This window comes from Astyanax mexicanus, chromosome 20, assembly GCF_023375975.1.
Source record: "Astyanax mexicanus isolate ESR-SI-001 chromosome 20, AstMex3_surface, whole genome shotgun sequence".
NCBI classification, from domain to species: domain Eukaryota; kingdom Metazoa; phylum Chordata; class Actinopteri; order Characiformes; family Acestrorhamphidae; genus Astyanax; species Astyanax mexicanus.
Window position 1 is genome coordinate 17,694,855 of NC_064427.1, and position 22,180 is coordinate 17,717,034.

Below are 22,180 nucleotides of genomic sequence, written 5' to 3' on the forward strand. Positions count from 1 at the left end.
TTTTTATGGAAAAATAAAACATCGAGAATAAGTCTGAAGACTTTACAGAAGCTAAAATGCCATGGTGGTCTAGAACTACCAAACTTCTATCACTATTTTTTAGCCAATAGATTGCAATATGTTACAAGTTGGATTAAAACAAACCCTTTAGGCAGCCCTTGGCTGGACCTAGAACAAACACTCAGTGGAAAAGTGAAAATCTCTGACTTACCTTTCATTAGCTCCAGTATTAAACACTATAGCTGCTTTAAAAGCCTAAACATAAACACCACTCTGACAGCTTGGTGGGAATTTTTAAAGATAGCTAAGTCTTCACTAATACCATGTAAAAGGACACCCATTTGGAACAACCCAGATATATGTCAGAAAAAAACAGTTATTAATTTTTCGCAATGGCAAGAGAAAGGAATTAAGAATTTAGAACATGTTATACAGGAGGGGACCTTTATGTCATTTGAAGATCTTATTTCAAAATACGAAATTAGCAGTAGCAAATTTCTGGAGTATCTACAATTAAAGTCCATTATACAAGCAAGATTTAATTTAAATAATCTAACATTAGACATCCCAGTATTGATAAAAGAGTTCATGAATCTCTATACTCCTAAATTGTTATCAAAAATATATAAGTTATTATCCAAAATTAATGATTCAATATCCCTCCCAATTACAAAATGGGATCGAGATCTCTCCATGAACCCAGATAAGAACTTTTGGACACAGATATGTTTAAACAATTTCAAAATGACGAAAAGTCCAAATTTACAACTCATACAATACAAAATTCTCCATAGAACACATTATACAGGGCATAGAATGTTCCAAATGGGCCTTAGAGAAACAAATATATGCACTAACTGTTCGGGCAGTCATATTGAGAATTATATACATGCTATATGGTTTTGCATGCCTGTTCAGAGATTCTGGAAGATGATATGTGAAGACATATCTACCTGGTTTAATTGCAATATCCCAGCTTCACCCAAACTATGCATTTTAGGTGATGTAAGTGAACTAAACATGGAAACAAATATATTGCACATAGTTCTCACTGTCTTATGCATCGCTAAGAAAACTATCCTCATGAAGTGGAAATCAAAAAATGATTTATGCATAAATCACTATAGAAATTTACTTTTAGACCACATTAGTCTGGAAAGAATGTCTGCAACCTCAAAAAACCAATTGGCTACATTTGAATCTCTCTGGTTCCCACTGATCAGCTCCATCACATGATGGGGGTGGGCGGCTGTAGTCGTGTCTCCTGGTGCGTCCGGCAGGTGGCTGGGGGGGAATCGGGGGATTCGGGTGTCTGATGGCCCTTGGACTGGGGACGGTGGCTGCCGCTTGGTGATTTCTGTGTGCGGGCCCTGGTTGTTGGTGGGGGGGGCTGGATGTATGCTCTTGTGGTCTTGGGGTGTGGGTCTGGGGGGCCCATGGTGGTGGGTGCTGGCCCTGTCCGGTTGGCTGGGTTCCCCTGTGGCGGTCGGGGTGCGGAGTCCGGGGCCCTGGTGCCCGTGGGCGTCTGTCGCCTGTTTGGGTCCCTCCCTGCGCTGGGGAGGGTCTATGCCTCTCTTGGGCGCGCCGTCGTGGGGGGTGGTGGTTTGGTCCGTGTTGGGGTGTCTGGTTGGCATTCCGGGATTCTGGGTGCCCTCCCTGTGGGGAGGTAGGGGCGCTCAGGTGGGGAAGCGGCAGTCTCCCACTTAAGACCAGTTGGTCCTGGGCTCAGGACCACTGTGTGTGTATGAGAAAGAGTGGGATGTTGAGTGTAAATGTGTCTGTGTGTGTGTGTGTGTGTGTGTGTGTGTGTGTGTGTGTGTGCGTGTGTGTGCGTGTGTGTAATATCTGTTGTCTTTTGTATGTGAGTGTGGTGTGTATTTATGTTGTATTGCAGTGTGGGGATGGGGGCGCTGTCTTGCAGAGCGGCGGTGTCCTGGGGCCGTAGCCGCTCTACACCCTGGACTTGCCTTCCCTGTACTGCGGTTGGGTGTATGGAACTGGGTGCCTAGTGAGCCAGCAGTAGTTGGCTCTCTTCCTCCGGGGGGTAGTCCTCTGCCCCTCGGTCCTTTCCTGGCCCTTCCCCGACTCCTACTCAGTCTAACATCGCATTACACATACAAACTCATCATATAGCTTACACACATCATATTACACATAGGGTTTTGGGGGGCAGGTGCTCCCTGCTCCTCAATTTTATTTTTGCATTTTAGACATTGAGGGCCTTTGGGGGGGCAGTGTGGTTGGGTGCTGTTATTCAGTTCTCATATTACAGCTGTCCCTCCAATTTTAATAGCACTGTAGCTTTCATTCATTCTTCTCATTATACACATTCATATCACTGCAACATGCTGGGTGGGGGAAGGAGGGGGGTCAGGTCTTCTCACACCCTGGTTTCGTGCACCCTGCCTGGGGTGTGGGTCGGGTGGTTGTTCAGGGCCGGGCTGGCTGCTTCCCTAGGTTGCCGCTGGCTCGGTACTGGTGCCCGCATTAGGTGTCTATGTATGTTCTGTGTGTGTGACTGGTGTGTGTGACTGGTGTGTGTGACTGGTGTGTGTGACTGGTGTGTGTGACTGGTGTGCGTGACTGGTGTGTGTGACTGGTCTGTGAGTGAATGTGCACGTGTGCGACGGGTGTATGTGTGACGGATGTGTGTGTGACGGGTGTGTGAATGTGCATGTGTGCGTGAACAGTTGGTCCTGGGTTTGGGGCTGACTGAGCATGGACACCTGTGGGACATGGTTGCGTAGGGCGGGTTTTTGCCCTCCCTACCGCTCCACGCTGCTTTCCGCCGATCGTCACTGCCGTTCCTGGGGGGGTGGGCGTCCGTGGGTCCATGGGTGCGTGGCCGGATGCCCTAATATGGTCTCTGGCCCGCCCCCTAGGTGGCCGTGGCCTGGGGGTGGCTTGGGCCCCCTTGGCGTGGGAGGGGGGGCCTCCCGGGTGTCGGGCTGTTCCCGGGTGCTTGGGATCTCGGGGGCCGCATGCTCGGCTCGTGCAAGGGGTGCTGGCCTGCCGGAGGGGTGGGCTGCTCGCTTCCTTTGGCTCTCTGGACTCTTGCTCTTTGCCATGGGGGCTTCGTCTGGAGTCTCCCCCGTCCTCATCTGGGGTGTGCACATGGTTACCATCGGGATGTGTGGCCGCGGGTCTTCTGGGCTCCTAATGGGCTGTGGATGGTCTGGGTCCACTGGGTTCTTCCCTATCTGCCTCTGGATCGCAGGGGCATGGTGGCGGTTTCTTGCCTCCATTGTGGTAGGCATTTCATGACATAATCCGTAACACATGACATATTTTTGCAAAAAACAATAGAATAGAAGTAACTGTGCGTGTGTGTGTATGTATTTATGTGTATGTATTAATATGTATGTATATTTATGTATGTGTGTATATGTATAAGCATATGTATAGTTAGATATGTGAGTATGTGTATATATGTATGTTTGTTTATTTTCTGTTTATTTTATTTTATTATTATTTTTTTTGTTTGTTTGTTTGTTTGTTTTTTGTTTAGTTTTTTTTTTTTTTTTTTTTTTTCTCTCTTTTCTTTTTCTTCTTCTTGTACCCCCTCCTGTACCTCACACTCCGATCCTTCCAACCCTGAACTCCCACAACTATATCCACACAAAATATATATATATATATATATATATATATATATATATATATATATATATATATATATATATAAAAAATAATAATAATAAAAAAATAATAATAAAAAAAAATAATAATAATAATAAAAAATAAAATAAATAAAAATAAAGTATTAATTGTCCTCCGAAGAGGGGGGGTGGTGGTTGGGCCAAAAAAAAAAAAAAAAAAAAGAAAGAATACTGAACAAAATAGTAAAAATAAATTATTAAATTAAATACAAATTTTAAATTGACGCTTAATATAGATGAGTAAAATATGTATATAAAAAGAAAAAATAATAGGAAATTATAAAAAGAACAAAGATTTGACACATGAAAAGTAAAAAATTTATATAATAAAATGAAGAAAAACATAATAATATTAAAAGTAAAGTAAAATGATTAGAATGATAAGAAATAAATAAAATGAATAATAATGAACTAAGAGCATAGGAATCAAAATAATAAAAAAACATTAGAATTAAAAATAAAAACAAAAAAAATGTAATATATATATATATATATATATATTTTTTTTTTTTTTTAAATAATACATTTTTATTTGCAGCAGCTCAGCCAATCAGGTCTCCCTCCTGCCATGCCTCCAAACCCATACATCATCCAGAGCCCCTCCTAATCTACTCCTCCCAATTTGTTTTTAGCCTTTTTTTATTTTGAGTCAGCTAAACTAAGGTGATTTATTTACACTTTAACATAAAAATAAGTTGCACATTTGACATATTGGGAAAAACAATACTAAACTTATAATATATCATTAATAAAAAGTATATATGCTTTATATTTTAAGAAACTTGTATTGTAATTGAAGGTTCTTCCATGACAGACTTATTCGCTTATTGATTTAAATGTGTCATTTCTTTATATTTAAATTATATAATCACTAAGTAGGTAAGCTAGGTATAACCTAGCAAATATTTATTACACAGCACATTTCTATAGGTGGAGTATTGATTCTGCAGGGCTTCATATAGCGAAAAGTCTTAGAGGAGCTCTAGAGGTTGATATATATATCCCTCTAAATTTATTCTAACCTTATATCATACATGTTAAATAAACTACAGCAGCTAAATTTTTAATTACAGCGTCGAGCAGCCAGAGCTTCACTGATCAGTGTGAGTAAACTCTAAAGCCGTGGTCAGCTGTGAGCTCTGGTAATTCCTTATTGGATTTCTTCAGCCGGGAGAGAATCCTCAGAGAGAGTATTGCTCTATTGACTGGTTCTAAATCCCGTGCGAGAGAGAGTGCACCTTTTCACGTTTACGCTGCTTTTGTTTCTTTCAGGCTTTCACTTCAGAGATTATAGAAATGAAGAAGTCTCTAACATCGCTATCGCTTAAACCAGAGCTGTCCAACCTGGAGACCACAGTCCTCCATAGCAAAATAGATCTCTTTCTCCTTTTTGCTTGCGCCATCTGTCTGTCTGTATCTCTTTCTCTTTTTCGCTTGCAAAATTTGTTCTTCTGTATGTCTCTCTCTTTCGCTTGCACCGTCTGTCTGTCTCTCTTTCGCTTGCGCTGTTTGTTTGTCTTTCTCTCTTTCGCTCGTGCTGTTTGTCTGTCTTTCATTCACGTCACCTGTCAGTCCGTCTCTCTCTCTCTCTCTCTCTCTCTGTCTGTCTCTCTTTCTCTCATGCCTTCTGTTTGTTTGTCTCTCTCTCTTTCGCTCACACCATCTGTCTGTCTCTCTCTTTCGCTCATGCCATTTGTCTCTCTGTCTTTATCTTTTACTTGCGCTGTCTGTCTATCTGTCTGTCTCTCTCTATCGCTTGCACTGTCTGTATTTCTCTTTTTTCGCTCGCGCCATCTGTCTCTCTGTCTCTTTCTTTCGCTTGCGCCGTCTGTCTGTCTGTCTCTCTTTCGCTTGCGCCGTTTGTTTGTCTGTCTTTCGCTCTTTCACTCATGCTGTTTGTCTGTCTTTCACTCGCGTCACCTGTCTGTCTGTCTCTCTCTCTCTCTCTCTCTCTCTCTTTCACTTGGTCTGTCTCTCTCTCTCTCTCATGCCTTCTGTTTGTCTGTCTCTCTCTTTCGCTCATGCCTTTTGTCTCTGCCTCTCTTTTTCGCTCAGACCTTTTGTTTGTCTGTCTCTCTCTTTCACTTGCACGGTCTGTCATTCCCTTTCTTTCGTTTGCTCCGTCTGTCTGTCTCTCCCTCTTTTGCCCATGCCATCTGTCTGTCTCTCTGTCTGTCTTCGCTCATTATATCAAGTCCAAAGTCAGTGCAGTGTTTTCCCGCGAAATCTTACAGCACTTCATGCAGATTTCATTTTCCAGCAGGACTTGGCACACTGCCCACACTGCAGAAAGTACCATTTGGTCTTATATATTATTCTAATTTTCTGAGACACTGATTTTTGGGTTTTCATTGGCTGTAAGCCATAATTAATCATAAACAATACAAGAAATAAACACTTAAAATAAATATAGATACTCTGTGTGTAATACATCTATATAGTATATGAGTTTCACATTTTCAACTGAATTACTGAAATAGTAAAGTAACTTTTCAATTAAATTCTGAGATTTTTCTGAGCTGCACTAGTAAGTAGAACGTATGATCTATACTATTATATGGTATAAAACCATACTGATGTATAATTTTCTGCAGGTGAGCTCCAGCTCTGTGTGGATCTACAGGGCGCAGTAAGGCTCAGGCCGTTGAGTTCAGGTGAGCATGCTCTTATGAAAATTGGGCTGACATTTAGTGCTTTGTTCCACTTCCAGTCTCATTAGAAGAGAATTATGCCGCTGGCAGGCTGTGTGCTTTCAGATTGGCTGCAAATAAATTGCTCTAATTCACTGCTCTTATAGGATCAACTGCACAGGCCACCTCAGGCCACCGTACACATCTATTTTTGGGAGGAGATGAGCCAAAATAAAGCTTTTGCATGGAGCAAAGTCAAGGTGAAGACTGTAGGACTGAACACTGATGCATGGGACTAGCAGGGTTCCGTATTGTACTTTTTGCTTTAGTATTAGTAGACTGAAATTGGTATAAATGTTTATTTATGCATTTTTTCCCCTTTTTTTAGTAGTCCAGTCCAGCATCTCTTTATCTAATCAATTACTTTTTTTCTTATTTCTAAAATAAAAATATATATATAAAATATGAAGAGCTGTCAGACCTCAAATAATGCAAAGAAAACAAGTTCATATTCATAAAAAAAGTTTTAAGAGTTCAGAAATCAATATGTGGTGGAATAACCCTGTTTTCTTTAATCACATCATGTTCTCCTCCACCAGTCTTACACACTGCTTTTGGATAACTTTATGCTGCTTTACTCCTGGTGCAAAAAATCAAGCAGTTCAGCTTGGTGGTTTGATGGCTTGTGATCATCCATCTTCCTCTTGATTATATTCCAGAGGTTTTCAGTTTGGTGAAATCAAAGAAACTCGTCATTTTTAGGTGTTTTATTTTTTTCAGAGCTGTATCTATAGTGCCAATAGGAAATGTATGCACCCTCCACAATATGGGAAGGAGGCTGAACCTGGAACATTAATTGGAGCTTTAAAAAAACATTTATTGTGCATTATTTAAACAAAAAATGGAGATATTGGTAATATCAGTTCAGTTATTAGCCTGATTGTGTACTACATATTATTTATAGGTCATAATGAATGATGCTCTTTGTGAACTGAAAAAATCCTTTTTATAAAAATAGAACTTACTAATTGGATTGGAATGGGAAAAAAATCAATATTTATACTGTCTATGTATCACAATATAACATGTTAATACATTTTAATAACTGCAATATTAAAAATGGTACATCCCTTTTTTAATTTGATGAGGGCCCATTATTTTGATCATAATCATGGTGCTGAATGTTCAGTGATTGTAATATTAATTTCATTTAATATTTCTATTTCTATTCATCCTCAGCATATTAAGAGGTAAAGGGTAATGCCAGGTTCACACTACATGACTTTTTGAGTGATCACTTTTTGTGCTGTTCACACTGCAAGAATGGTTGTACTGTAATCGGGAGTCCTTCAGCTGTTTCACACTAAACGGCTGATCGGCGACAAGGGGTCACAAATTACAAAATTTCTCATCGCGGGAAATCGCCGATTCACCTCACAGCTCTCCAGAAACACATTTCATCACGAGAACACACCAGAACTAAACACAAGAGAGAACTAGTGATGCCATGCCTGAGAATCTCTATAGAGGAGAACACACACTTAAAGTGAGTCTAAAATATAAAGCATATGAAGAAACTGAGCAAAATCAGAATTTATAAAGGTCTGATCAGTTTTATACTAAAATATGTACTTGTGTCCTCAACACAGAGCTATAATAAATGTTTCAGCACTGCAGACATAATTATTTATCATTTTGAACTCTGTGACACTTTTCCATTCCGGCCACTCTTGCCACACCATGGACACACCCTCAGCTATGGACACACTCTCAGTTTGCTGAAACCTATAACACTATTTTTTTAGTTCTACCCTATTTTGCACTAATAGTTCATTCACTAGTTCATCCATCTACTGTTTACGTATCTTTTGCACTGCTAAATTTAAATTATTATATAACTGTGTATTTGCACTTTCTGTATGGCTGATATCAGTTATGCACGTCAACTGGTGTTCACTGTCTATTGTTCAACTGCACTACCTCCTTTCTCCATTACACACACACTTAAGGCTGTACTTTTACATTGTACATCTTATCAGCCTTTTAAACATAGCCTTCATTCATAGAGGACTCACTCGCTGGCTCCCTCTAGAATTGAACAGATATACTGTATGTTTACTTATATAACAGTGAGACAAAATGTAGTCAGACTCTTCATAAACAGCTCTGGTGTGTTTTGGACCCGTGGTTCTCTTTTTCTGTGATCTCATTGGCTGTATGTAGCCGCTGCTCCTGACTCTCAGTCGCTGACTGAGTCAGATATTGAACATGTTGAATATTAGCCAGGCGTCTGCGACTCGTCGGCGTTTAGTCGGCGACAGGTCAGCCAGCATCTTTCAGTAATTCACACTACGCAACTGAGTGAGCGCCCAGAGATCCCCGATTTCCCTCAGAGTAGAGTTTTGTCGGAGATCCATGGAAAGTTGTCAGCGACAAAAAAAAAAAAAAAAAAAAACTGGCCCAAAATCGTGTAGTGAGAACCAGGCATAAGCTGTCCACCCTGTCGCGGTAAAGTGTAAAGCTAATTCAAATAAGTTTATATAAGAAAAACAAGGTGAATGTTTAAAATCAGAACAGGGTCATCATGAAACTCTATCCTCACAGTCTACGTTAGCATTAGCGTAGCGCTCTCTTGTGATCTAAATTCTCAGACGGATGGGCTGAGAGAGCGAGCTGACAGGAAGTGGACGGTGATCTGTGTCGCAGCTGGTATGAGTTAGTAGATCACACAGAATGGACAGAATATTAGCATATCATATATATTGCATATCCCTGTTACACTATGTCAAGTAAAAACCTTGTATCTCTAAAAAAATTAACAGAAAAAAGATTATCTCAACTTTTTTTATGTTAGTCAATCTAAAAGGGACAGTTTTTCTATAGTAGCCCTTTATAGCAATAAACACAAATGAGCAAGTTATTAAGTTCTTATTCTTCATTCAATACAGTCTGAATTAGGGCTGGACGATATACACAATTACAATTAAAATTTCAATACTACAATAATTACTTAAAGAAATAATTTTCCACAAAAAATTTAAAATTACTATTGAAATATGTAAAGTGTGTTCAAAAATCATTCTTTCAACTGTATCACATTTATGAATATTACAAATGTAATACTTAATACTTCATCCATACTAATATTTTCCAGCTTAATCATTTTAAAATGTTTACTTCGTTTTTATTTCCTATCATGCATGCGTCCACCCTGTAACATTAAAGCAAGCTTCAACGTGGTTAACAGGTTACAGTATTTTCTTAAGTTCTTACATCTCCCTCATCTGCTGACTTGCCCCTGACAGTAGTTACAGATCCCTCCCTCAGAAGAAGTCTGATGGCTAATCCTGCTGTGTACTGTCCTAGTGACTTTTTTGTGTAATAGGTCCCCTTTTGTGAAGTAAAAAGCGTCTGCCAAATGTAATGTAATGTAAAACTATTATTATTGACTGCTGAACATTCTGCTGCAAGTGTCTTTAGTTCCTTTAATAAAAATAAAACAGTATAAAGGTGGGTTGTGATGTCACTGATGATGTCAATGGTTACTTTCTTAAAGGGGGCGGGGTTAGCCCTTGAAGATGATCCCTAGGATAAAAATGGATGGGAATTCTTGGACGCCAAGGTTTAAACAGTTTGATATTTTATTTGAATGAAAATACTTCAATGAAGGTTTAAGAAAGTATACTTTTTTTTAAAGAAACCATTAAAAATAATTATTCTTGAGCACTGAAGACATGCAAGACAAAACCCACCCCCCACATCAAAGAAAACATGTACAAAAAATGTAGAAAAAGTCCATAAAACGTTTACATTATTCCTCAATTTGTGTAATAATTGTGTAATAATGCACCCATTTAGTGTAAATCTGCATACTAATGAAAAAAATACATTGTTACACAGGGTTTTGTATTTAAATTGTGTTAAGAAATTTAAATCATTATTCTGTAGACACAAAAGGCACGTCATTTATTAATAATGACCCTTAAAAATTAAATAACTGCTGAACTGTGATGAAATAGGGTTTAGTCTTTAAGTTCCAACAGAACTGAGCAAAAAAAAATAAATAAATAAAACGAAATAAAAAGCATAGTCCAATAATCCAGGCTCCATTTGCATATTTTCATATTTACATATCCTTTTATCGCCATTACAAAGCCTGATGGTGATGGAGTTCTCTAATAAAACATTCTCCTTGATTTTCCTCCCGGCGCTCCGTACGACTTCTTTAAACATGAATAGAGAAGCTGTAGAAACAGCCCAGATCCTGCTGAACGTCCTGCAGAGGGACCGTCTCGTAAACGTCTCTTCAGAAGGGAAGACTGGGCTGTAGTTTACTGACTGGTTCTGCTCCACTGGATCTTCAGGAAAAGGAGTGGAGAGTCCCATAATGGCGATTAGTTCATCAGGGCATGGTGTGATGACCACCTCAGATACAGTCTAGAAGACGAGGTCTCTACTGGAGGATGCACTGATACACACAGATAAAAAAGCACAAATAATTTAATGAAATAATTTAATTTAATCACATTAGAATACACACCTGTTCAAATTAGGGAACATTTACTAAAAATATGAGTACAAATTGTTTCTTCAAATCTTTTAAGTAGATTATATAATTTACTCCTCCACCAGTCTTACACACTGCTTTTGGATAACTTTATGCTGCTTTACTCCTGGGGCAAAAATTCAAGCAGTTCAGCTTGGTTTGATGGCTTGTGATCACCCGTCTTCTGTTTGATTTTCGTCGCTGTCCAATGAAAAACACTTACCTTCATTTTTGTCGATTTTTAGTTTACTACATAATTTGAACAGACAAACTTTCCCTTACTCTGTGCCAAAATTGCTTGATGAACGGACCAATAGAAACCCTTCAAAATGACCTGAAATAAACTCTTTTTACATTGACTTCCATTGAAAGTTTACAAGGTTTTTTCTCTTTCCTGTAAAGTTGCTGATTTGGAGATAAATGTTTTTCATTGGATAGCAACATTATATTCCAGAGGTTTTCAATTTGGTAAAATAAAAGAAAGCCATCATTTTATATTATATATACAGCTATAAACAAAATAAGAGACCACTTAAATTGGCTGTATATATTATATAATCAGCTCTAAACAAAATAAAATACCACTTAAAAACTAGTTTCTTTGATTTTACAAAATTGAAAACCTCTGGAATATAATCAAGAGGAAGATGGATGATCACAAGCCATCAAACTAAACTGAACTGCTTGAATTTTTGCACCAGGAGTAAAGGCATAAAGTTATCCAAAAGCAGTGTGTAAGACTGGTGGAGGAGTAGATTATATACTATATATGTGTGTAGTTAACACTAAAATAACACTAAAATATATTCAACTCTTACTTTTAATAATTTAATTAAGTTGTTTAATTTAGTCTCACTTGGTCTAAAACATCAAAATCCTAGCCATAGGACCAAACTTATTTACCTCTAGATTTTTTACATCATAATTATAATATGAATGAGATCAACTGCACTGTCCACTGTGGGTGGGAATGCCTTTTTTAACATATGGCTCCCACTACTAGAACTAGGACTAACAAGGACTAACAATACTTTAAACATCTAAAATATAAGATAATATTGATTTGATTGAGGTCACTGCATAGACCTTATCTGAGGCAAGTATGGCAGCCTGCAATTTTTTGGATGTTGTTGTGGGGTCTTTTGTGACCTCTTGGATGAGTCGTCGCTGCACTCTTAGGGTAATTTTGCTTGGTCAGCCGAGCAAAATTAAAGGTTCACCAATGTTCCACGCTTTTACTATTTGTGGATAATGGCTCTCACTGTGGTTCGCTGGAGTCCCAAAACTGAAGTCAGACTGATAGATCTAGATTTCTTTGGATATTTGCATGATGTCTAGCTTTTGTGTGTACAGATCCCGCCCTCAGAAGAAGTCTGCTGGCTAATCCTGCTGTGTACTGCCTGAGATTCACAACCTTTTTTAGGGGCTGTCGAGACCCAAGTGGAGATACAAAAGCACGCAAAATGTGAATTTTGCTAAAATACACATGACCCCTTTTAAAATGAATCTATTAAATGACTATTATTGATTGCTGAACTTTCTGCTGCAAGTGTGCCTTTAAAAAAAAAAACAGTATAAAGGCTGGGTTGTGATTCACTGATGATGTAAACGGTTATTTTCTTCAAGGGAATTTAAGGACGCCAATGATTAAACAGCTTGATATCATTTTATTTTAATAAAAATAGTTTTATATAGTAAAAAAGGTTTAAGAAAGTATACTTTTTTAAGAAAATGTGTTTTTTTAACCATTTAAAATAATCATTCTTGAGCACTGAGGACATGCAAGCCAAAACCCACCCACACCCACTTTACAACAAAAGGAATAAACCCTCAAAAATAGAAAATAACAAATAAACCTTTAATTAAAGTCAATTTTGGAGCATTTCTATTCATCCATTTATCATGAACCATCATACTGTTTTTGGACACATTGGAAGAAAGGCTACCAGATACAATGTAATGTGAAAACTGTAAAAATGGAAATATAAGGCACATTTGAGTGGTACTGCAGACTGCATACATAAATGTTCTCACCACGGATTCTCAGAATAGCACGCCGTCCTGCTCTGGGTCTGGGAAACACGTGGATCCGTGCAGGATGTCCCAAGCCAGGTCAGACTCTTCACAGCTCGGGGCAACACTCACCGGCACGGCGCCCATCAAACCGGCCGAGGGGAAAAGACCTGGAGCCGCGAGACGGACAGATACGAGACGAGAGAGCAAAAAGAAAACCCAGGAAACAGACAGTGAGTCCAGGTAATGAAGCTGGAAACAATAATTTTAATTCCAGTTCCTACACTGTAAATTTCATTACTAAAAACTGATCCTTTTACTAGTTAGTTAGGTTCGTGATAATGTGAAGCAATGAAAAAAGTAGTAGTAGAATTTTCCCAAAATCGTCAGTGCGTCTTATGTATGATATTTACCAGTCAGGTTGTAAGGCAGTAAAGCCACTCCGCCAAATTGCAGTGTTATTCAGGAATTGCAGTTTAGTTCTCCACCACTGGGGCTGCAGTAGCATTAGCATTAGCTGCTAACTGCTATTTCCCCGTTCAGAGGTGAGAATTTTCAGCCTGTAGCCTTCTCCTAACCTCGACTAACACTGCTGGAGCAGCATTAGCATTACCTGCTAACCGTGCTCGCTATTTTCCTGTTCAGAGGTGAGTGTTATCAGCCTGTAGCTTGCTCCTAACCCCAGCTAGCACTGCTGGAGTAGCATTAGCATTACCTGCTAACCGTGCTTGCTATTTTCCCGTTAAGAGGTGAGCATTACCTCTGTTAATAAACGAAAGTGCTTTACTCACCCAAATAAACAGTTTTCAACAGAGAAATCTGTGTAGATTAACATCCAGTGTTCATTTAAATTTAAAAGAAAGTCTTACCATCTTTTTTCTTACAATTTTGTTTACTTAGGTTAGCTTTATTTAACTTAGTTAGCTTCCCCCACACCACCACCCAGTGGCGAGAACTGCTGACTTAGAAGTTCCTTATTGTGTCTCTTAAAATGCACTTCTGCAAGCATTTTTTTTGTAGAGTTAAAGGAGAACTCTGGTTATAAATAGACTTTTGATGTAGTAAAACGTGATAAAGAGTACTAACCTTTGTTAAAAAGCTCACCTCCGCTCTCCGCTACTGGATATCGGGGTAAAATATGCCCTGAAGCGGCCATTGTAAAGAGCGCTGGGCAAAAATCACAAAATTACTGGATCTCAGAAAGCTGTGGGAGATCGGAGGTGTGCTATTTACTTAAGGTAAGTACCTTTTATCATGTTTTACTACAACAAAAGTCTATTTTACACAGAAGTTCTCCTTTAAATAGAGTTAAATAATTACAAATACATTTAAAGAGTACAGAATAATGAGACACTGAAATGATAATCATCATCAGACAGATGGAGAGGGATTGTAAGTTTGCTCTGCCACTGTTTCTACACAATTATTTAATTTCCCTGCGGATTTGTTTCTCTAACTGGGAGAAGATCTTTCCAGAGTTGTCTGAATCACCAGTTTTCCTCCCACCTTTCATCCCACCTTCGTCCAGCGTTCCCTCGCTCAGGATTCCAGACTTCCATCCGCCTCTGCCGGCCGAAGCTTTCGCGTCCGCGGGGAGCGTGGACGCATAGTGCGAGTCCCACTCGTAACTCTCGTCCACCGAGTCTCTCCTGGGGCTGGGGACGACGTGAACAGACAGATAATGAAGAGAGAGAAAGAGAGAGAGAATAAGAGAGAAAGAGAGAGAGAGAATGTGAGGACTGGAGGTGCACATGCAGTATTTAAAAGCATGGTGTTTAATTAATGACGAGCTGCACTTCCTGAAGGCCAACCTTTACCAGGGAAAGGCCACGGCGCATCTGAGAGGGTCAGGAATCTCAGATATTACACCATTAAACTTTAAACGACGGCGCAGCAATTTATTTTGATATATATGTCAGTTAATACTCTGAAGGACAAGGAGCATCTTTGAGCCGATGAGCTGGACGACCACTGACCCAAATAGTTGTGTGGTTTCTATTGAAATTATGCCCTTTATGTGGTATTTCTTTCCATTACTGACACTCACCGTCGGTGTGTAGTCATTTCCCCTTGGCTAACTTTAATTTGTGTTTACATGTTTACATGTATATCTTATGTAACGGTTGATGATGTTGCCTAATTATCTTAATTACGAATTTGATTTGATTTTTGTATATCGTACATTTCATGTAAAATTTAGAATTTTACCTGTAGCCTGCTCCTAACCTAGGCTTGCACTGTTGGAGTATTATTAGCATTACTACGCTACTACACTATCAATGCTTCCTATTTCCCTGTTCTGAGGTGAGAATTTTTGGCCTGTAGGCTGCTCCTAACCTAGGCTAGCACTGCTGGAGCCCTCAGCCGCTAATGCTCCAGCCTTAGTGCTGGAGAACTTCAGTAATCTAAGCTTACTGTAAATAAACGTAAGTGCATTTTTAAAAAAAGTTTAAATTGCTTGGGTCAAAATAAGCCCAATAATGAAGATTGTTTAAAATTTGAAGGTAACAGGAGGTTAAATACCAACAAGCCAGAATTGAAATATCATATTTAAAAGACGATTTAAAAAAACTCAGATTTAACAGTGAGAAACTCAGGAAAGGATTACTTTTTTTCAAAAATAAGAAATGAAAAGTATTTAAAAGTGTTAAACTGTGTGAGTTTACTCTCCAACTTAAACTACAAATTGAGTTGAGGGAAACTCTTTGGCGGTGTAGAGTTTATTTCAGAGTTTATTCCAAGGTTTTGAGGAGCATGACTGAACTCCAATCCTCCAATCCTAGCTTACCATCAGTGTGTAGTCTTGCCCACCAGGGCTTCCTTCCATTGGGTATTTCATGATATTTTATATAGTGGTTTTTTGCCTAGTCAAAGTGTTGTTGGCAAAGTACTGAAAACTGAAATGCAGGATTAAAGTTGCCATGCAATGAAAAAATATACACTGGCATACACTCGTTGAGTATGAAATTGTTATTCATTGTATTCAGCAATGATGCTTTTTGTTGTCATTTTTACTACTAAATGTTCCAGGATTTTAAAATATTAGTTTAATAACATATTATTGCATCATTTATTAACACTATGAAGGAGTTTATGGTAAAATTAACTCTAGCAGTTGAGAGCTGTATTTTACTCTAGATGGGATAAATATTTTAACTCCCACAACGTTTGAGATTTAACTCCTGAACAGAGTTAAAAGGCCAAAAACTCCCAGAAAAGAGTTACTTTATCTCTGTCATAGAGTGTATTTGACGGTCAGGCATATACTGTACACTTAAAATGAGTTGATAAAAACTCTCAGGGAGTTTGTTCCAAAAAACAGAATTTGCTGTGTATTTACTTGTGTTTACCTACATCTGTACCATAGTGAAAGTAAATAGGACATTTCTTGTTCTCTAATCTTTACACAGGGGATCAAACTATGTGTTTATTTTTAGAGGATATAAATGTATAAACATCCAATAAACATTTCTTTACTCACCATTCCTTTAGTACTGTCCCTCTCGGGGCTGCGTCGTCCCTGTCGCTCTCCTCCGTCGTCTCTGGGGAGCTGGTAAGTGGAGGGCTGAGAGATAGGGACTGCCTACTGCTGGGATGATCCAGGCTCCCCCTGCCACTGCTCTGGCTGGCATAGCTCCTGCAGCTTCCCTCGGGCTCTGGGATGCTTGGGTACCCCTGGATCTCCACATCCACCTCAGGCCTATTGTCCTCTTCCTCCTCTTCTTCTTCTTTTTCTTCTTCTTCTTCTTCCTCCTGCTCCACATGTCTTTGGCTGGCTTGCTCTGGCAGAGAGTGGCAGTGGTGAGACAAGGACCAGTTGGAGTCCTCTACTATTGGTAAAGTGGTTGGACTGTGACGCTCAGAGATGACATGCTGTTGGGAATCCGGGAAAAAAGAGTCGTCAGGGGATTCTTCAGGCGAGAACCTCTGGAGACGGAGAACTGGAGAGTTTTGCAGCTCAATTTCTGAATTCACAAGTGAATTGTTCCCTTGGTTGGGAAAGATCTGGCGTATCTGGTGGTCCTGTACCTCCTCTGAGTTGGGATGTGTAGGATATGAAGGTGAAGAGGTGTGAAGAGACAGAGACAAATTTTGACTCAAGCTTAACGAGTCAATCCAGGCATCAGGTGTGAGAAACTGTTGCTTGTTATACTGTTTGCCATCTAAACTCGGGGTACTTTTGTGATGGTTCTCTCGTTGTGAACCCACGCTAAGAGCTTTGTAGTGAGGAGGCCTATTGGAAGGCAAGGTTCTGCTCGATTGGCTGCTCAATTGCTCAAGGTCTCTTCTCTGGTTTCTTTGAAGAGTTCTGCTGCTGTTTCTTTGAATAGTTCTGCTGCCTGCTTCCATTTCTGCTCGACTCCGTCTTTCAAGATGATGCAAACTCGGTCGTTGATAATCCAGCATGTCGTGGCTGTGATCTATTGTGGACCTTGAAACTGAAAGGGGAGTTCGAGCCTCTTCTTCTTCTGGCTCATCCACAGACATCTCCACACAAGAATCGGCACAATCAACCTGCACATTTCCTATGAGCCTCTCTGCATTCCTTTCTTGCTGCTTGTCAATGGATTGATTCATGTTGGGCACAATTAGGTGTTGATTGTGGAGACTGTAGGTTCCTGGAATTCTTGGACTGCTATCTGCAGTATAATAGGAATAAGGTCCTTCTGAAGTAGGGTTTCCGTGTTCAGAATCAAGGGCATCAAGGTGACCTTCCATTAAAGTTCGCCTCCGCCGCCTTCGATCTATAGTCTGTGATTTTTGGTGCTCCCTTCTTTCTAGGCTTTTGGACCTTTGGTGATATGACATTGGGTGATTTGACATTTGGCTGAAGTGACAATGCTCCAAGGACTCTGAATCAGCTCTTTGATGCTCAAAACCTATTGTTGCCATATTGTTGGAAGACATTATAGGTATCATAGGTGGTCTAGCTTCCCACGGAATACAAGAGGCAGCTCTGGAAATTCCTGGACCTGGACCTCTGGAAGCAGTAGGTAAGGAGTTCCCTCTGGTGGACAACACTTTCCTATGCAAAGATCCCATTCCCAATGATCCCCTACTTGTCCAGACTTGTCCAGCTTCCTGTTCCTCTTCCTCCTCAGGGTCCACCCTTCTTCGTTCCACTCTGAGCGATCCACCTTTCTTGCTATACTTGACTGGAGTGTCCCTATTGAGGCTGTTGTATTTGCGCAATTCACGCTCCAGTTCTTCTCTTTCTTGGGCGAGCCTTAAACAGCGACTGAGGTTACCCTGTTCCCTTTCGTGCTCCATCTGAAGAACCAAGGTACTTGCGGTGGAACGTGTGCTTTCTCGATTCAAAGACATCTTCCCAAAACAGTTGGCTGACTCTGGATAGAGTACAGAGCTGCTACCTTCCGAGGAAAGACTCGATTGATCCTGGGGCATCCCAATTGCCAACTCTTCTTCTTGGCAAGAGTATCCACGAAGTGAAAGATGTTTAGTCATTGCTTGTCCTCTACTAGGACGGAAGATATCTGATCCACAAGCTGGCATGTCCACGGACAAGACAAACGGAGGATGCCTCCTTTCATCTCTGTAACACAATGACTGGGATTTGCGAATCGTGGCACCTTCCGGGCCACTTGATGAATGACCTTGAAGGTCTTGCCTTGGGATTGCATGTCTCGCTGGAGCCGAATTGCAAAGCTCGTCGTGAGGTTCAACCACAAAGCGACCATCTGGGCCACGGTGAATGAACTCCACAGGGGAGGTTGGGGAGTTAGAGGAGATGTGGAGATGACTTTCAGGTAGGGAATTGTGGGAAGAACGTGGGGGATCACGAGGTAAAAGCTGTTGCCTCTGGCTATGGTATTCGCTGCGACTGGACCTGCCAAGGGAAGAGTGGTCCGAGGAGGAGAAGGAGGTGGAGCCGGAGAGTGGGCGGGGTGGAAGGAGCTTCTGTTTCAAGATACTGTCAGGGCTGTCAGGAATTGAGCCAGCTCTGAGAGAGATAGGAATAGGAGTGTGGAATAGGGATTAAAGCATGAATCATTGATTGAAAGCTACCCTCTGTGATTTGTGGATTTGTCAGTTTTCATTTATGTCAGCTCGACGACAGGTACAGATCTTGTACTTATACAACTTACTGTTGTATAATGTTTTGTGATGGAAAATTACAGAAGCGGATATACCTTTTTATGATTTAGAGATTTAATGAAAGTAATACTTGAAAATAATATCATTAAGGCTGTCACAATATCCAGGCGAAAAAATAAATAAATTATTGTCATTTAAGACTTGCAATTTCATGACACTAAAATAGTGATAATGTAGCTTAACACATAATGCACTCACACTCTGCTAACAGCAATAAACTCAACAATTATTAAGGTTTACATGAAACCTTTTGCTGCCCAAAATACAGAACTGGAAAAAATGAAGAGACCACTTCAGTTTCTGAATCAGTTTCTCTGATTGTGCTATTTATGGGTTTATGTTTGAGTAAAATCAACATTGTCAACATGGACAATATTTCTCCCAAATTCCAAAAAAAGATTTTGTCATTTAGAGCATGTATTTGCAGAAAATGAGAAATGGCTAAGGTCTAAGCTTTTAGACCTTAAACAAGTTCATATTCATAAAGTTTCAAGAGTTTAGTTACAGTTATCTTGTCATGTTCTCCCCCACCAGTCTTACACACTGCTTTTGGATAACTTTATGCTGCTTTACTCCTGGTGCAAACATTTCAATTGCAGTTCAGCTTGGTTTGATGGCTTGTGATCATCCATCTTCCTCTTAACCCTTGTGTGGTGTTCATATTTTTGTTACTCATTCACTTTGTTACTTGTATTTAATTCAGCAAAATTAAGCAATTTTACATTAAAATGCTTTACACATGCTTGCTTCACCTAAATTGCAAGCAATAAAAACAGCTTACATGGTTAATATTTGCCCTTTACCTTTCTTATGTTACATTTCTTTCAAAAAGTGCTACTCTTTTTTTTTCGTTTTTTAATAAAATGTAAAAGAAAATGAATTAAACTCAAGATATGAGTAGAAAATTTGTTTAGTTTCAAATTTACAAATGAAGCAATGTTTATTAACCCCTGGCCAAACATACTGTATGTAATATAAATGTGTAGGAGTGGGGGGGTGTACAGTGTGTGTTTATCGAAAATGTGTTTTGATATATGTTTTTCACAAAAAATGAGCCAATGCCAATGAGTTTGAAAAAAAATATTTTTTTTTAGTATCATTTGATGAAAAATGAATACGGGTCCCACAGACCCGAACACCACACAAGGGTTAAGTAAACTCCAAAGGTTTTCAATTTGGTAAAATCAAAGAAACTCATCGTTTTTAAGTGCTCTCTTTTTTTCCAGAGCTTTAGGTTTAAAATTATTCATACATTCAGGACCCAGTTTGAACCTCGACCCAATTTTGGCCCAAATGCTTGAATCTATTCCAAGCCGAGGACTACAACTGTCAACACCCTGATGCAGAGTATAATATAGCAGTCAGCCCAAGCTGAATGTTTCAACACTGCGGTTGCTGAGTATAATATAGCAATCAGCCCATGCTTTATCCCCCACACCCCGGTTGCTGAGTATAATATAGCAGTCAGCCCATGCTACATGTGCCGACACCCCGGATGCAGAGTATAAACTACATTTTGGCCAATTCTGCATGATCAATGTTGTGTCTGAACTGATCCTGTCATACTTTAGCCAGGCTTGGGTTGATTCTTCATGCTACCTGGGTAATAAGTTGTCCTTGTTAGCTTCAAATAATGGGAAAATATTCCATATAATTATTATCCATATATTGAAAGATATTGAAGTCAAAATGTGATTATCGTGACAGACCTAATTTTCTGTGAAACACATGTATTGTAAAGCTTTTTTCCCCACAATTAGACAATATACAATATAATGGATTCCAAGAAATGTTCTTCATTCTTCAATTCACAGAGCTTAGCTTTCAGAGCAAAGGGTAATGGGCTTAATTATGACATATGACGTGATATGATTCACACTTACTTCATGGATGTGCTTTTACACGTGTCAGGAGGGAGATCTGAATGAGGGAAGACACCAGACACGGAAATGAATGAATGTCAGGGTAAAATGATGAAAACTGAAATGATGATTGCTTTTCATTGCCTTGTGTAGAGATGGGAACACCAGAGCTCAGTCTATAAGGCGATGGAATTTCTCTAGATCGTATTAAAGCGTTGTTTCTTTACCCTCCATCATTTTTCGGCGTCTCTGGCTCCTCCTGTGGCCTATCACACAGACCGTGGCCAAAGCCAATAGAAGGGCGAGGCATAGGAAGCCCATCCCACCCATTACACCGGCCAATAGAGGCTGGGGAACGAATTCCAGGAGGCGGGAACTAGTCGGATCCGAGTCTGTAATAGAAGAAAGTGTGTAATTAATGGAGATAATCTGTGTTTGCCTGTTAACAGCAGTATTCTTACAATTAACAAACCAATTAAATACTGTATATCAAATACCATATATTGTCACTGTTACACAAAAAAAACATGTATCTCCAAAAAAAACTAAGTTTATAGAAGAATTTGGTTTTAGCTAATCAAAAATATTCATACGAAAATGGTATAAAAGAGCTTCCAGTGAACAAGTGAAATTACTTTAGAAGGAATATTTAATTTTTAAGCCATACTTAAGCGTTTCTTCTCAAATCAGGAGGCAGCAAAAACAATTGCACTAATAACATTACTGAGGTGAATTTATGAGTAAAATTCCACTGCTTAAAAAAACACTACTGAGGTATGTGCATGACTAAAATTGCACTGCTGAGGTAAATGTATGATTAGAATAGAAGACTGAGGAAAATCTATGATTAGAATAGCACTGCTGTGGCAAATGTGTGATTAAAACAGCACTGCTGAGGTAAATACATGATTTGAATATCACTGCTGTGGTAAATGTATGATGAGACTAGAACTGCTGAGGTTAATGTATGATTAATTAATGATTAATACTTCATTATTGTAAGTCGCTTTGGACAAAAGCGTCTGCCAAATGAAATGTAATGTAATGTAATGTAATGATGAGACTAGCACTGCTCAAAATAGCACTACTGAGGTAGATTCATAACTAACTCAAAATTGTAATAAATAAATAAAAATTGCAGTTTTGTAATAGCTTTTCTCTTAGAAAAGCAAGAAAAGGCTCTGTAACATACGCATTGGTGGAACAAATTGGCAAACCTCATATGTTCGGTATTACATTTTTGGTATGTATTCATTTTGGATCATTTCTATTGGTCCTTTCATTGTAAAGTTCTAATATAATGTAAGCCACCAGATTTTTTTTTGTCCATCAGCAACAATACAGTATTGTATC

General features: G+C 39.4%; 1 protein-coding gene across 3 annotated transcripts in view; it reads right to left on the bottom strand.

Annotated features, from left to right (window-relative positions):
• Nucleotides 1-9,912: 9,912 nt before the first annotated feature.
• igsf9a (immunoglobulin superfamily, member 9a) overlaps nt 9,913-22,180 on the bottom strand; it is a 68,301-nt gene continuing 56,033 nt past the window's right edge. Inside the window, exons 17-22 of one of the 3 annotated variants that reach the window (XM_049468627.1) lie at nt 21,055-21,219; nt 20,849-20,885; nt 16,330-18,810; nt 14,367-14,503; nt 12,870-13,018; nt 9,913-10,757 (exon numbers count right to left, since the gene is read on the bottom strand). In XM_049468627.1, coding sequence (XP_049324584.1) covers nt 12,879-13,018; nt 14,367-14,503; nt 16,330-18,810; nt 20,849-20,885; nt 21,055-21,219 — 2,960 coding nt within the window. In that variant the 3' untranslated portion in view covers nt 9,913-10,757; nt 12,870-12,878. Of the gene's footprint in view, nt 10,758-12,869; nt 13,019-14,354; nt 14,504-16,329; nt 18,811-20,848; nt 20,886-21,054; nt 21,220-22,180 lie in introns of all 3 variants that reach the window. The other 2 variants (XM_022685316.2, XM_022685315.2) reach the window with 2 other exon arrangements.